A 17168-nucleotide genomic window follows, 5' to 3' on the forward strand; every position below is an offset into this window, starting at 1 on the left:
TTTTTCCCCAGAATTTATATTTATTGCATTCTTCAAATTGTCTACACAACAAATTTTGCAAAAAACATTCAGACACGTTACTTTTTTTGGACAATAATGCCAAAAGCGTCAATTTCAGGAATTTCTCTTCAATGATTAGCGTTAGATAGAGGATATCTAAAGATCAGCCCTGACAAATTTCAAATCGCTGCAATTTCAGTTTCCAATATCTGCAAAAATGATGACTTACGTCACGTTCTCCCCATATATACACATTCGAAACTAGCAAGATGAACAGAAGCTTTTATCCTACAGTCTATGAGTAACGTGCAGTGTGGATTTGACACCAACATCAAAAATAAAACTCATTAAAACACAGAACCGGTGGAGCCATTTGTGTCGAAATGAAACCAGCGAGAAGAAATGTGTTCACAGACACAACGACCACTTACATTATATTAGCTACACATTAATAAAGCCAACAAATGTCAACAAGTGAAATGAATATAAATGTTCATGAGTGGAGATCTATAGATTATATCATGACTCTAAAATGACTATACAGTGGGTCAAAGGCAATACATTAAATGGAATAGTTTGACATTTTGTGAGATGATTCCTCTTCTTGCATAGTGTGAGATCAGAAGAACGACACCACTTGTGTACGATAAACATGGCGCTACAGTCAGTAGAAGAAAAAAGAATTCACTGACCACCTTTAAAGCTCACTAGTTATGACTTACTTGTTTTTACACTTGAGATGAAACATGTTAATTAGTGCGCTTTAGTGGCGCTACAGCTATTTATTTTTGCTTGTACTTCTGACTGCACCATGCTAGCCGTTAACCCAATTGGCTGCTGGCTATAGCTTCATGTTAGACAGACATAAGAGTATCAATCTTCTAATACAACTCTTAGCAAAAAAAGACCAAATAAGCACATTTCCCAAAATGTTGGCTTATTCCTTTAAATTACACCTCCTTCCTTTAAATTACACCTTAAATTACAAATTAAACAATACACCTCAAGAACAGTTAACACAAGACCCATTTGGAGAAAAGAAATGCATGTCTGAGGAGATAATTTAATCCTTGTAGTGCAATATGTAGTGTTTATGTAGTGTGTTTTGGTTAGATGCCTGAATCAGGTCTGTGGTTAACACAAGTTTAAGATTAAAATCCATCAATTTCTTTTTTTTAATTGACAAATATATGTGTAATTCATGTCAAAATTCTAACAGGATGAAAGAGTTTGTCTCTCACCGTTGACTACCGTACATATTATTTACCAACTACAGTCCCATCGGGGCACCGGAGGGGGCTGGACTTCGCCTCTCTACAGCTAACCAATGAATATATGTTAAAAATAACTGCAAGCTGAGGCAACAGATACTTTTCCAAGATTTTCTTTATTTTCAGATCAACGTGTAAAGTAAGACACAAAGTAGTTCATAAGGATAAATACAAAAGGATTTTTAAAAAACAAAACAAACCAACAGCCTGGAAGATTTATGAGCTCAATGTTCCCTGAAACATTCCATTGTTCAACTTCCATGAGTGTGGACCGTAGCTTTGGACTTGTCATTATTAAAAACCAACCCCTTACATGACAAGACCCGAGTTATGAAAAACAAAGAGTGTCACAGCACAAGGGCATATAGAGGATCATACTTAGAAACACATGCGATCCAGCGAGTTTATTTCTGTGCTTTCTCCTGGATAATTTATGACAGTACAAATGGACCTCAGGAGCAGCTGGCTACAGCTGTTTTTGGTGGTCTAGCATTAGGTATATTACATAATGGTAGACCACATGGAGGCCAAGGCGGCTACACCAATAACGGCAGTGAGGGTCATCTTGGTGGATGGGGCGGCGTTGGCGCATACGTCTGTTGCGCAACAGCTGATTGTGCTTGTGTATGCGAGACCAAGCAGTGTGCCGCTGGTAGCGTTGCACATAGTAGACACACGACACCCCTGGCTTTTGAGGCCCAGAGAGGAGAATCCTGTGAAACCTGAGGAGAAATGGTTGTGTTGGATGAATAAGAGTTACAGAGATGGAGATGGTTCATTTAATCAAATACAGTTTTAATGTACTGGTGCCGAGTATATTTTGTTACTGCATTACTTTTTACTCCACCAAATGGAAATACAGTAAACGTTTGCTGCACCACATTTAACTAAGCTGCTTTAATTACTTATATGTGTGTCTACCTTTTAAATACACTTTCTTGATTTACATTCAACACGACGAGGTCATTTGTTCCATCCTCATTCAAGTGACCCGAAACCAAAACCTCCAAAACTTGAAATACCTGTTTTATTGCCTGACAATGAAACTTAAAGTGCACGTCACTACTTACAGCATGTAGCACTTGTTAAGGAGTACTTTAGTTGTGTAAAACAGCTTCTATACAATATTTTATATACAATACTAAGAAAACATCGGAATCACTTCATTGAATCAGTATGAAGAGAAAACATGAATATCTAGTCAGATGGGATTGCCTACTGGTTTGGCAGCTGGGAACACTGGTGTGTGCGTGTTGATTTATGTGTATCTGGTCAACACAGTATTTGTGAGTGATTTTAATGAAATCATGCCGGTGGTGTTATGTATAGATTGAAGGGACAGGGTGGGAGCTTTTAGGAAATTAGAAGGTGACTCACTCAGTGTCCCATTAAAGCAGTTGTAGGTTGTGTTGGCTTTGACGGGGCAGGTTATGTTGGAGCTGGATAGGCAGAAGGTCCCAATACCGTAGCTGCATTGCCTGCAGACCAGGGACTCCGCTGAAACACGCAAATAAAAGCACAATAGTTTAAAAAAAACACATGATGTTGAGTAAGTGTAATATCCACAGTGGTAATCAAAAATGAGGTCAAACAGGTTCAGTGAAGCTAATAAATGTATAAAATGTGCGTAAACCCATATGTTTAACTATTATGACAGTAGTTGCTTTCAAATAGATGTGTTCAATCTTTATTTTTGTCACTAAACTTTTAATAATTGTTTCTTGGAGGAAACATTAATGTTGAGTTTGTAATTTCGTCATTGTTTTCAGAAGCACAAACTAAATTTGATTCAAAATCTTGGCACATAAATCTGAAACTGTGTGCCTGGCTTGATACCACCAGAGGTGAGCACGTTGGAGAAGCATCATCAGTTCGTTACATCAGTAAGTCATTTGAGGATCCATTTGTAAAAGAAGAACGTGGATGAAATGGAGCCACCGCTTTCACCTGAGCAAATGACTGAACATTAACTGGTTTGGGAAAACTAAATGAATCTCAATTGTGCATAACAAGCTGATTTCACCTGTTGTATGGTCTTTAATTAACTAAAATGCAGTTTAGTGACAAAACAATAGAGGAAATTAGTCAAAAATCCTTAAGTCTAAAAAGCTTATAACAAAATGGAGAGGCGGTGGAAAGAGAGATGTCCTCACTTTTTAATCTGTAGTATCAATGTTATAGACCTATATTAACAAATACTGCCAGAAACTTTTTTTTGCCCATTCTTTGCGAGTTACATCTTTCTTTCCAGTGATACTTTTGTGATAATTGATTAGTTTAAAATATCTTACCCATCATGAAAGACGCAACAATTGCAATAATCGCAATTACGATCCTTGCCATCTTGATGCGTTGGTGTTGGTCCTTGGTTTCTGTTCAAAGTCAAAAAGAAATCCTTCCAGCGAGGTGATCGGATGCTGTTTGTGGGAGTAAAAGGTCTGATGAAAGTGTTTGGTCAGGCCAGATATTTATACAGTCACAGACAGGTGAAGGGAGGGGACAAGAGAGGGGTTTCCATGCCTTTTGTCTTCATCTTTCCCTTTTACTAAGAGTAAAGGAATGTGCCACATGACTGAAGCAGTGATATAACTGAATACCATGAGCTGTACAAACTGCCTGAGCTGGTTGTTCAAGTTAATGAGTCAGTCAGTAACCGTAGATTGCACCACAAGCTTCAAGTTAGACGTCAATGGGATTTTTTTGTTGTTGCGATTTCTTGATTAATGTCTGAAAATAGGGAAAATATATTCACATTGTTTTACTTGAACAGTGCAAAAAACCCTGAAATGTTCAGTTTACTATCACATACACAGCAGAGCATCAAATCCTTCCCTTTGATATGCTGAAACCAGAGAATACAGTGTTTTTAGCTTGAAAAATGACTGAAATTAGTTTCTGATGATCAAGAGATTGCACCACAAGCTTCAAGTTAGACGTCAATGGGATTTTTTTGTTGTTGCGAACCAGTCGGTCCTGTTTGACGGCAACGAGACGAGAGACATTTCGAGAGAAGAAACCACATCACTCTGCACAAACCACACACACAAGAGAAGTTCTATTTTTTCCCCAGAATTTATATTTATTGCATTCTTCAAATTGTCTACACAACAAATTTTGCAAAAAACATTCAGACACCTTACTTTTTTTGGACAATAATGCCAAAAGCGTCAATTTCAGGAATTTCTCTTCAATGATTAGCGTTAGATAGAGGATATCTAAAGATCCGCCCTGACAAATTTCAAATCGCTGCAATTTCAGTTTCCAATATCTGCAAAAATTATTAGTTACGTCACGTTCTCCCCATATATACACATTCGAAACTAGCAAGATGAACAGAAGCTTTTATCCTACAGTCTATGAGTAACGTGCAGTGTGGATTTGACACCAACATCAAAAATAACTCATTAAAACACAGAACCGGTGGAGCCATTTGTGTCGAAATGAAACCAGCGAGAAGAAATGTGTTCACAGACACAACGACCACTTACATTATATTAGCTACACATTAATAAAGCCAACAAATGTCAACAAGTGAAATGAATATAAATGTTCATGAGTGGAGATCTATAGATTATATCATGACTCTAAAATGACTATACAGTGGGTCAAAGGCAATACATTAAATGGAATAGTTTGACATTTTGTGAGATGATTCCTCTTCTTGCATAGTGTGAGATCAGAAGAACGACACCACTTGTGTACGATAAACATGGCGCTACAGTCAGTAGAAGAAAAAATAATTCACTTACCACCTTTAAAGCTCACTAGTTATGACTTACTTGTTTTTACACTTGAGATGAAACATGTTAATTACTGCACTTTAGTGGCGCTACAGGCATTTATTTTTGCTTGTACTTCTGACTGCACCATGCTAGCCGTTAACCCAATTGGCTGCTGGCTATAGCTTCATGTTAGACAGACAAAAGAGTATCAATCTTCTAATACAACTCTTAGCAAAAAAAGACCAAATAAGCACATTTCCCAAAATGTTGGCTTATTCCTTTAAATTGCAATGGCGCTACGTAACCTACACAACCAAATTTAGTCACAGTGAAATGCCCGACGTGCGATTCACTGATCTAAACATTTTACTGCTCATTCAAGTTAATTGTAGGCTACTTTAAACTGTCAACTCTCAACGTACATGCTAGGACAACATACCGATTAATCAAACAACACAAAAACAAAAAGGGGGAATTTCATTTGAACCAATATTAACATGTGGGTGAAGTACAATACACCTCAAGAACAGTTAACACAAGACCCATTTGGAGAAAAGAAATGCATGTCTGAGGAGATAATTTAATCCTTGTAGTGCAATATGTAGTGTGTTGTGTGTGTGTGTGTGTGTGTGTGTGTACGTTGCGTCATCCGCTGTGTTTTCTGTCAAACCAGGATGTTGGCCATGAACAGAGCAGTGATGGTGGCGAGGGCCAGGCTCAGGCCGGCGGTCCCGGGCAGACCGGGCGCAGCGTTGCACAGGTCGACGTTGCAGCATGTCTTGGTTAGGGTGTAGACGGTGGTGTTGCTGCTGGCGGGGAAGTTCACGTTCTCGGTCTTGTTGCACTCGGACAGTTTCATACAGCCCTTGCGCTTGATTTTAAAGATGCCTGTGTAGCGAGAGCAAAGACATTCCATCAGCGTCTATCGTTCATTGCGTCTACATGAAATGGTTGCACAGTGAGAGGCAGCGCTGCGTGTTGTTGGCTGGTAACTTTAGGTTTTAACTTCAATTTTAAAAAAAGACAAACCTGTTTTTAAACCAATCGCAGAAAAACAATGGAACTTTGCTATGCTCGCGCTTTTTCTTTCAGTCAAAAAATCCCACGTTGCTAATAAAGACATACATTTTTAAAACAGACAAATAAATAGCTACAGTTCAGTCATTTCCTAAAACACTGTAGTTTACATTGTGCATTTGTTGTGGATTATTTTCAGCTACACATTTGGCACTGTAGTGAGTATTTACAGCAGCAGGGTTGACCTAAAGAAACTACAATGCGTGTGTTCATGTGGACAAACTACATCAAAATAAACTCATTGTTTGGTTTTAATGTTTCACGAGGTTTTAACAATAAAAAAAAAAAGATTGAATATCGGCAGACTACTTTTTTCATTGAAGTAAAAAAAGAGAAGACAGTGTAGTATACAGTAGGTAATTCTGTGTCACGTGAACTGCTGACACATCATGCAGTAAATGGTAAAACGTAAGAATTCATTTCTTTAAGATTTTGCAGCCCTGTTTTAAACTCTGAAGTGGAAATCCAAATGAGACTAAAACTAATTTGAAACCAACTTTTTCAGCTTCTTTGCCAACTTGCTAACTAGTTTGCACGCACCTTTAAAAGACTACACCTAATGTTGAATGTGTGACTGATAACTCAGATTGATTGGCAGCTCAGTGGATGCATTTTCATGAGAGTGCTGCCAATAACCCGCCTTTGTCTGGTGAGATTTAAAATTCCTGAGCTCCTTACTTGCTGCTTCCCCGACACCACTGTAGCAAACTTCTCCGCGTGGACATACTTCTTTAGACGTAATGCACAGGTTCCATATGCCAATGGGGCATTTGTAGCACTCCAGAGATTGAACTGATATCCACAGATAGTTGGAGGGGGGGGGGGGGGGGGGGCGAGATGGAGGCAGGAAGGAAAGAAAAAGAAACATAGGATTAGCATGATTAGGTTTGTAACAAGCTCCAGTCAACATCATGTTTGTCTGAAACAAATTGAAACACATTTCTGAGACTGTTTACCAAGCACTCCGATGATGCAGTTTGGCCGGTAAAAAAAAAAAGTTCTGGCATGGTTGAGTATGAGATAATGACAAAGCCAGTGATCATGAACGAAGACAAATGGGTGACCTTTGACCTGCAGGTTTACACGGTCGAGGTCATACCAGCATTTGGTAGCACCCGATTCAAACACTTGTACACTCTGCCTGAAGCGGTTAACTTAATGTCGACGTAGTTATGTTGCGTGTTTCTTGCATCTATTACAAAATAAAATAAAAATCAGAGCCCTCACCAACAACCGTGACTGTTCAAGTTACTTAAACTAAAAAGATCTTAAATCTTCCTGGAACTTTCTCACCACTGTTCACACCGTTTTGTTCTTGGCTCAACAACACACACAAAATAAAACATGAATAAATAAATCAAGAATCAAACATAATGTAACCACACGTCGCACTAAAAATCTGGTCAAAACCATTGGGGCCGCTCTGTTGTCTTTTACCAGGAACGCTGGGTCAAACAAAGAGACGCCATTAAGTTGAACGTCAGGAACATGAGCCTCAAGCCAGCTGAGGTAAAAAAAATAATTCTGATGAAGTAATACTTGACAACAAACCCTCTTTTGGAATGAATAGATTGAACATTGTCCTGGACACGCTCCAAACTAAATAAATGTGACACAATTAACTGGCAGAGCGGCTTAATTGTGTCAGTTTTAAAGACGGTCATGCTACTTCAGGTCATTTAGAAAAACAAAACTCAAGGAAAACCGGAAATGGTAATCTGTACGTAACAAAAAACTTACGTTTTTCTTTTCTTTTATTTTATTTTATAGATTGAAGTAAACCAACTCAATGCTTCCACGGCGACGCACTAAGCCTGAAAGACGAGAGGCCATTGTGAAACTGTGTGACTCATCACTGGGAGGGGAGAAATACAACAATTAGAATGAACCAAGGAGGTTTGTTAGAAACCGGTCACTCCAGTTCAACATCGGCGTTGCATGAATGCAGTCTTTGTGGAAAGTACGCACCAAAGCCATTATGCAAAGAAAGAAGTGTCTGGAAAGTTCTCTTTTATATTTTGTGTTTGATCAACATTATTTTATTTAGATGAGTTTGTTAGTTTAGGTTTGTAAAGCCCCTCTGATCACCCCCCGTGACAGCAACGCTGGGATTGTTTTGACCTTGTGAATCCGTGTGTCAATATGGCAAAATGTGGTGCTGGAGACATCCACTGTAGCGGGAACTACCACAGAAGCAGTTTTGGGTGGGTGGGTGTCTGTGCAATATCGCCACAACCGGGACTTTACAGGTGTGTAGTTTACATCAAAAGGAAAAGGCAGAGCTCGAAGATGGGTGTGGTCCGAGCAAGGGTGCCAAAAGTAAGAGGATGGGGAAGGGGAAGTTGGCCATTGTGATGATTACAAAAAAGGGAATCCGCACACTACAGTAAAAGTCACAAGTAAATTGTAAAGCTCAATTTTGTGAATTTGAACCAGTGCCTCCCCATAGACGCTATATCTAGATTGGGAGCATTTTGGTCGCCTCTCGGTCGCCTCTCAATGGCTCTCACCTCGGCGACGCGGCTCACAGCTAACGGTGCTAACAGTGCAAGCTACAGTAAAAGTGCTGACAGAGCCGACAGTGTTAACCTGCGGGGGAACTGGAAGATGGGCACTATGCTTCTGGGACGGTGGAATCGGCTGTAACCGCCGTATGAGAGCAGTGCCGTGCAGCTGCTGTGAGCCAGTGGGGCACGCTCCCATGCACAGATATGCATGGCATGCAACGGCTGTGTCAACAAAGCTCGCATTAATTACAGCACACACTGAGGGAGACCGACTTCAGTTTCTGCTCGGGTAGACATTTCTCCTCAGCAAACCTTCAGCAAATTGTTGTTTGCTGCTATAGTAAAGCTCTGAATATTTCACCTTTAAGCAGAATAACTAAAAATAAGACCATAATGTAGTATTTAATAGCAGGAAATAACTAATTCTGCTACACGCGTTGTTATTGTCATCATTTTTGGACTCGTCTGATGTTTTTATTGTGAAACACTGTATAGTATAACTCAGTGGTTCCCAAACTGGGGTCGGCTTCCTGATCATGACGGAAGTTGAAGGGGACAAGAGAGGAAAAGTGAATTCTGCTCGACAAAATGATCTCATCTTTTGCCTTTTATCTTGTGAAATGCTGTATAGTTTATCCTCGTCAAGGCCCTAAAATGAAAGCCTGAGCAAGGAAAACTACTCATCTCACACACGGTAATGAGGTCATGAGCAGAAAACCTTTTGGCAACCTGTTTAGGCCTCTAAACATCATTCAAATGAAATAATATAAAAGGCAATCTGAGAAAATCACTATTTGATTCAATATTTAGCAAAGTGATGACGCTTTGAATCTTAAATCTTCACTACTATAAAAAATAAATGACTTTAAAGCAGGTGTTATGCAGCCACAAGTGGCAAATGTAACACAGGCATGTGGTTATTTCATTTAGACTATTTATTGAATAGCAGGAAACATTTTATATTGTGGTATATAGCATAGAAATGACCTACATGTATATCGGGGTTAGAAGATTTTGGCGATAATCACCCATCCCTAATTAACAGCTTTATTTTGCTTTGTCGTTTACAATATACTATAAGAAAGAAGCTGGATGCAGCCGATGTTAAACATGACTCAATCATGAAGGGATTATTGAAATTCTTGCCAAATTTTCTGTCAAACAACTTATCATTTGAACTTCAGTGATAGTTATGGATTGGCTGACTGGAATTCGTTTAAAAAAGGCGCACTCTTCTTCATCCAGGACTAAATGATAAGACTGCTTGTTTTGATACGGTGCTTCAACATGATGATTAATCGCACATGTTGACATTTACAACAACATGCAACGCATTGACTCAAGTAGAGGGCCGGATGATTACATATTTAACTGTATATGATACAGAGAGAGATAAAATGACTGCTGTATGACTGAGATGGTGGCTGAGCTGACTCATCATCATTCACCATTACTTCACACTCAAAACAAATCACAAGGGTTGATATCTTTGGTTCTACTTTGTCACTTTTTCAGGGTGAACATGTTAAAAAAATATTTTTAAAAATGACTCACTTAGACTCCACCACAAACGGGAGGGTTATGAATTGAGAAATGTTTTAAACAAACATGTGCCAGAGATGTATTCATGGGAACCTGTATGATAATCCTGTGGATCAGCCTGATTGCAATGGTAATTTCTATGCGATCATTCCTGTTCTTTACTTCAGAGAAGAAGAAAAAAACAACACAGCCACACCGTCGTACTCAAACAGCCCCGCACCCTGTCCCCTCGGTTTCGGTCGCACCCAAATTCAAGTAGAGCCGATTTACCTTTGTTCATCCTCAATACATGTACACTCCTATTGCTCCGAGTAATCTATAGTCTCACACACACACACACACACACACACACACACACACACACACACACACACACACACACACACACACACACACACACACACACACACACACACACACACACACACACACACACACACACACACACACACACACACACACACACACACACACACACACACACACACACACACACACACACACACACACACACACAGTTCATGATCGATACTGATTTCTTCATCTGGGAGACACAAAATGTCCAATACCTCTGAAAAAATGATATATCTGACTCGCATGCTTTTACACCCTGACTAAGCAATATGGTATAGTAACAGGACACAATTAATTTGTTAAGTAAAAGGTAAATGTCATGTGATCTTGTTTCCACAACACGCAAACACTGCAGCACTCTCGTGTTTATGGCTTAGTCAGACAGGTCGGTCTGCATTGCAGAGTCTGCGGCAGTCCGGGAACAGTACACCTTAACGATGTTCAATTACAACACAGTGTTTGTTCACTGAAGTGTCTCAACATATAATTAATTGGTAGTGTGTTCCACACAACAACGTCTTCCCTTAAAAGAGCAGGCTCTGGGTCAAATATGAAGTAAAGTCTCCTTGGTATATCATACAAAAACAGGTGCAGTTAATCACATTTGACGACAAGACACATAGGCTGAGCAGAGTTTGCATGTCAGAACCTGTATTTTGAGGATTAATGGCTCATGACGCAGGCGGCTTCTTGGCCTTCTTGTGGCATGAGGAAACATTTTGTACTCATCACTGGGAACTCATGTGGTGCACATTGACGTCATTGCCCTCAGACGACCATCGAGCAGGCGCACAAGTGAAGTTCACATTCTTTCAATCAGGAGTCCTAAACCAGATGTCAGTCACAGTAAGCGCCTGCAGGGGCGGGAGGAGTCTTCAGTTCCTTTTAATTAGGTTAAAGTTGCAAAGCAACATTGTAGACATACCGTTGTTACAGGTAGAGGTCGGCATTTAAAATTGTATTTAAGTAAAGAAAGACATACCGGCAAGATGTAAACAATCCAAAGACATTATTCAGAACTCCTTTGATAAGGTTCATTACCTTTTACGTTATTTTGACAGTTCTTTGCATTTGTAATAATTACTGTGACTATAATGCAGGTTCAAAAATATGTATCAGAATGTGTCCTTACACTAATTGGTTTAATAAGGTCCTAAGGGATTCAATTGATCTGTTTTTTATACCAGATATGCTAGGTGTATGTGAACTTGTTCAGAAGGATGTACAGCCATAAACGTGTTGAAATACTAGAATTTGAAAACAAGAAATTGAAAATCAAGAATGGTTCAAATCATTATTTCGATTAATGACAGTAGTTAAGTTGCAAGAGCACCGTGTTTTCTGAAGTGACTTTTGATGATAATATTTAGATATTAGAGTTATTCTGCGTAAAATTGAGCAAATGTCATCCAGTTTGATAACAATGAACTCTGGGGTGTGGCACGTTACTTAACGTGTGCAGTGTCAGCCTTACACTGCCCTCTACTGCTTTGTCACGCAACAGATTAACCCTTCAGGTTCCACCACAACATGTTGAGGAACCCAAAAGACAGAGGGGGAAGAGAGAAAAGTAAAAAGTAACAGTTGCAAAGTTTAAAAAGGCTAAACTGCGGTTTAGTCTAACACTAAAGAAGAAAATATAACTGACTGCAGAGGAATAACAGCTCTGATGTAGTTGATCGTGTTTTAGGCATCGTATTAGTGCTTATAAGGAAGAGGCAGCCCCTCCATTTCTCCACTTGAGGGCATCATTCTTGCAAAATATCTTAAAATGGGTAGTTCTAGGTAACACAAGTATTTATTCTAGTATCAGCATTTAGTCATGAACTCAACAGGGTCTCCATGTGTGACTAATAGAAGCAGCTGAGCAGTGACTCAATCCAGCTGAACCCCCCCCCCCCCCCCCAAACACATTTTAAGGTCCACTTCACCAACAAAAGCTCGGTTTAAGAAAGCTTTTTATCATTTCTAACTGACTCAGCTCACCGTGGGAAACAACTGTGAAGAGAAACAGAGAACACTACCAAGCTCAAATTAAACTCAATGAGAGTCATGTGCCGCCACACCAAGCACACAGAAAAACAAAGTGAGCCGGCATCTCGTGAGAGGACTACGTAAACAAGTTTATGAAAAGTAATGCGAGAGCAAATATGTAAAGTCTGCCTTCAAGATAAGAATCACCCTTAAACCTACAACTACACAAAAGCTGTAGGCAAATACACACGGGCAGGTCTGGAGTGTTACGCAAATGTAGCCTCCTTAAAGCTCACAATGCCCATCATTGAAGGATGGGAGGAGAGTGATGGGAGGAGAGTTTTTCAGATTAAAACGTTTGCGCCAGGAAGATACTTTTCAAACCCTTTTGAATTCATTTTTACAGAATATTATAACATTTAAATGTCAATAAAGCATAATAATAACTTGCAAAAATGAAAACACAAAAAAAAGGGACACAAAGGGATACAAAAAATGGTCAACAGTCTCTCTAGATTTCCCCTCCCAACCTGACCAATTTAGGCTCCAGACATCTGGATTCAAAAGCAGAAAAGTGTTTTTGTCTATTATTCTGCCAGCTGGTGCTCGGGGAAACTTCTCAGTAGCCGTTACCGCCAACCAAACATCTGATATCACCTCCCCAGGGTACAGACACCCATACGCACACATGCTTATCCCTCCTGGACACTTTTACAGAGAGACAGAAAACCTCAGTATGTAATTATTTGCATTTGTGAATCACTCTTCTGTCACAAACAACTATTTAAGTAGGGTTTGTATTAGCCAAAAGGTAAAAATTATGAACTTAAAGTACAAAAAAAAGCAGCCAGAATGAGATGTTCACGCTAGGTAAGGTGTGGTTTGAAATAGGAGACCGAAACAACAGAGTTCACGGGATACAGAGGATAGAAACTGACTACAATAGACCCAAAACACAATAGTACAAGAACAAATGGTCGGTATAGTGCACCCAGTCCGTAGAACTTCTATAGAAGTGGAATTTGAGACTTGGGCAAAGCCTCAACGGTTACAAGGTGAGGAATTTCTCATGCAATGGTTGTCAAGTTGGGACATGATTCAGTCTTTTAATAACTTGTGGCGCAGGGGAAAAACAGGAAAGAAAATCCCTGTTGCACAAACTCCAACCTGTAATAACAGTAAAGCCTGGGATGTGCCGAGACGGTGAAAAAAATAGGAAAACTCGGCAGCTACTTTGTTTCATCTGTGAGTCCAGTTGAATCTTTAGTCCTATAAAACAGGATAACATTTGATTTTAGGGCTGAAACCAACCAACTTGTTCCCGACTAATTACTTCTTCTAAAAAAACCACGAGTGAAGAACTCTCATTAAAAATTCCCCAGAGACCAAGACGTGTCCTCAAATTTCTTGTTCAAACTAAATAACAATCCAAATATTCAGTTTAAAATCCACATTCAATAAGCGGAACTCAGAGCGTGTTTGATATTTTTGCTTGAAAACTTACCGGAATGATGAGCCTAACCAATGTTCAAAGCAGTTCATTGATGTCAGTCGACCAATCATTTCAGCTCTGATTGATTAAACATATCTGTTACTTTTAGCCAACTATTTTAACAGTTTATCACATTATTTTGTAACTATTTCAAACAATTCTATCCCATTTCTACCCCTTATCAGTTGGGATGACTGATGGCTCTTACTGATGGCACTGAGAGAAAGTGTTTTGGATGTAATAACCAAACAGGTGATGAAAGCTTATCTGAAACACAAAAAAAAGTGCACTATGTGTTATCTGTTCAACTAAAACACAACCTATAAACCCAGGAAACAAGTATATCATGACATGGAAATCACTAAAAACACATTTGTGTCCATTTGTCACAAAAGGTGCCCACATCTTGTTTTTGGTGCTCCTATAATGATGTGAACACATCCCTGCGGGTGTAGAGTGAACACACCCAGTCAAACAGCAGCCTAAAGGTCTGCAGCCCTTCAACACGGCGCAAACCCAATAAATGCACACTTTGGGACACACCCTTCACGTTTAGAGTCAAACAAAATGTATTTACTAGGATCTGATCAGTGTTAAAATCTTTTTCTTTTTTTTTTCTCGTCTACAACACTAAATTAGCTCCATGTAAAGTAGAATATTGATTCAACATGTTATTTAAAATTTGCAAAAAAAAAGTGTATTTCTGAACACAGCAATCTACTGCAGACAACTGTGGCGCTCTAACGGGAATAAAAACACCAAACTCCATGCGGGAAAACGTAGATTTGATCTGGGGAAAGAGTTAAACGTTGACTCTGTAACATGAGGCTTTTCGGTTTAAAAACATTTGATTTTAGAAGTTATTATAAAAGTGACACGCGGAAAAATATAGTGAAAACAACGTGCGTGTCAATAAGTCCTAATTCATTTGGGGTATTTTACTTACCGACTGCACAGCAGAGTCCGACTGCAAGAAGCTGGAGAATAATTTTGTTCATCTTGGAAAAAGGAGCGGAACGAGGCTACGAACTCGAATTTCAGGAGAAGGCTGACTGCCGATGAGGACTCCAACCGTTATAATGTTTGATCACGCCAACTTGTTTCCCGGGATTTATAATCTTCCACCTCCCATCCCAACGTCACCGGTATCCAATCAGAGGAGGTCCGCTGGGGACGTCCACCCAGTTGTTTTTTTCCTTCGAGCTCTCTCACCTGTGTATGGATTATAGTGTTTTGACAGTGCAAGAAAGTGACTTACATGTTATTTCACGACCTTTTAAGCCACTAAGTGCATTTATTAAAGCGCTGTACTTTATACTTCATACTTACGCTTCATTTCAGAGGGAAATATTGTAATTTTCATCCACTATGTATGTTTGACAGCTCGTTAAGATTAAGAGTTCACATCAAAAACATGTAAGCTTATTAAATACATGAAATTGTTACAGACTAAACCAGGGATTCACAACCTTTTTGGATTGTGACCCCTTGTGAAAACAAAAACAGTAGTTTGTGGCTGATACTACCGCTGTACTTTTACTTAAATTGGAGTTTGTATTATTATGGTATGTTCACTTCAGTGAAGGACTTTAATCCATAGTGGGGCAGCTACATCTACAGAGCTGACAGGATCAAGTTCATTTGTCCTCCTGGTGCAGTTACTCGCACCTCTCCCAGTGAGCACGAACCCGGATTTCAACGTTGATTTCTGGTTGAAAAAGCGTTGATATGGGGTCTGAACGTCTAAGACGTATTTTAACCGTCTTTTGAACCGGCTAAATTACGGTTACAATATCAACGTGTCCCAAAACACCAAATTGTTTTAAAATATTGATGGTTTGTTCAGTTGTAGGTTGAAAGAGACGCGATTTTGGTTACTTTAAACGTATTTCTCCAAAATCATATTCCGCTGTCCGTTCATATGTGGTCTACACGAAGACGTTATTTCAACGCATTCAATGTCTCATATAAAACGTCGTAAATGTGGAACTATAGACTGTGTGCTGTCCACAAGAAGCTCACAGGACATCATAATGAGAGCAGAGCACATTATGTCTGCATATGTTCACTAAAATACAACTCAGTGTTTACTGCTGGAATATGCATGCGCACGGACTCTGCATTGTTCTAAGTTAGAGGCTGGAAACACAAGTTTTGAGCTAGCTAGCTCTTACTGAGTGATGAGGAAGTGAACGAGCTGACGGATTAAACGAGGCTTCACGCTAACGACGTACTCTGTAAGTACTTGAACTACTTTATTCCAGTATTGCAAACCGAAATATTATTACCATACCATTAATATCATGTTATGATCATCATGCGGGCGAGGCTGCTAGCTTGTTAGCATGTAGCGTCAGCAGTTTACGAACAGTAAACAGTAGACATGTGTGTTAGTTAATGTGCTGTACTAATACAATCATGGTCAAAACATTGTTGCTTTGGGTTATGGCAACATACAAACAATATTGTGTAATATCCAGGTCAGCATCGTTCCGTTGAAGACACGTTTAAAAGACGTCTATGGTCTCCGCCACAATGTAGAGGACGAAAAATTATAGTATTGCAAATCAAGTTTAAATCTGGTCGAAGCTTCAACATTGAATCAACGTCTACAAATAGTCGGCTTTTGAACCAATTCTGAACGTCTTTTCAACGTCGGGCGTAGACGTCTTTTAGACGTCTATTCAACGTAAAAATGCTCACTGGGATAGATTCAGAGTTACAGAACATTATTTGAAAGTCAAAGTTCCCATGTAGGTCATGTAAAACATGAACGCTGCGGATGCAAAATCTATAGAGTTAACATAACTTAACCATCTTAAACTTGCAAAAGAGTTGTAACTTCTGAACACGGCAATACTGCCGACACCACCTATGGAGACCAACCGCAATAAAACACAGCCACACCAAACTTCCCCAGTGAGCATTTTTCCGTTCAAAAGACGTGTAAAAGACGTCTGTGCCCGACGTTGAAAAGACGTTCAGAATTGGTTCAAAAGTGAAAGTTTTTTCGCCGACTATTTGTAGACGTTGAAAAGACGTTCACGCTTTGACCAGATTTAAACTTGATTTGCAATACTATAATTTTTCGTCCTCTACATTGTGCTAATACTAATATATCATGATTTAGAGGCTTACTAAGAAACCACATCCACATTTATCAGTTGAAAGCCAGTATTGGACATCACGTTGATATCTGGTCTAAACGTGAGCATTGAATCAACGTCTA

General features: G+C 39.4%; 2 protein-coding genes across 2 annotated transcripts; both read right to left on the minus strand.

The window, feature by feature from the left end:
- Positions 1 to 1368: 1368 nt before the first annotated feature.
- LOC306790920 (uncharacterized protein) lies at positions 1369 to 3720 on the minus strand. Its single transcript, XM_079287468.1, has 3 exons — positions 3563 to 3720; positions 2649 to 2768; positions 1369 to 1993 (listed from the first exon to the last, which is right to left on the minus strand). Exons 1-3 carry the CDS (start codon positions 3612 to 3614, stop codon positions 1773 to 1775), a joined length of 393 nt encoding a protein of 130 aa, XP_079143594.1. The 5' UTR covers positions 3615 to 3720; the 3' UTR covers positions 1369 to 1772.
- A 604-nt stretch (positions 3721 to 4324) lies between these two features.
- On the minus strand, positions 4325 to 15024 carry LOC306791029 (sperm acrosome membrane-associated protein 4-like). The gene is made up of 3 exons (XM_079287633.1): positions 14886 to 15024; positions 6749 to 6862; positions 4325 to 5881 (listed from the first exon to the last, which is right to left on the minus strand). Exons 1-3 carry the CDS (start codon positions 14935 to 14937, stop codon positions 5658 to 5660), a joined length of 390 nt encoding a protein of 129 aa, XP_079143759.1. The 5' UTR covers positions 14938 to 15024; the 3' UTR covers positions 4325 to 5657.
- Between the last annotated feature and the right edge of the window lie 2144 nt (positions 15025 to 17168).

The sequence above is a fragment of the Melanostigma gelatinosum genome (genome assembly GCF_949748355.1).
Source record: "Melanostigma gelatinosum genome assembly, chromosome: 17".
Classification (NCBI taxonomy): domain Eukaryota; kingdom Metazoa; phylum Chordata; class Actinopteri; order Perciformes; family Zoarcidae; genus Melanostigma; species Melanostigma gelatinosum.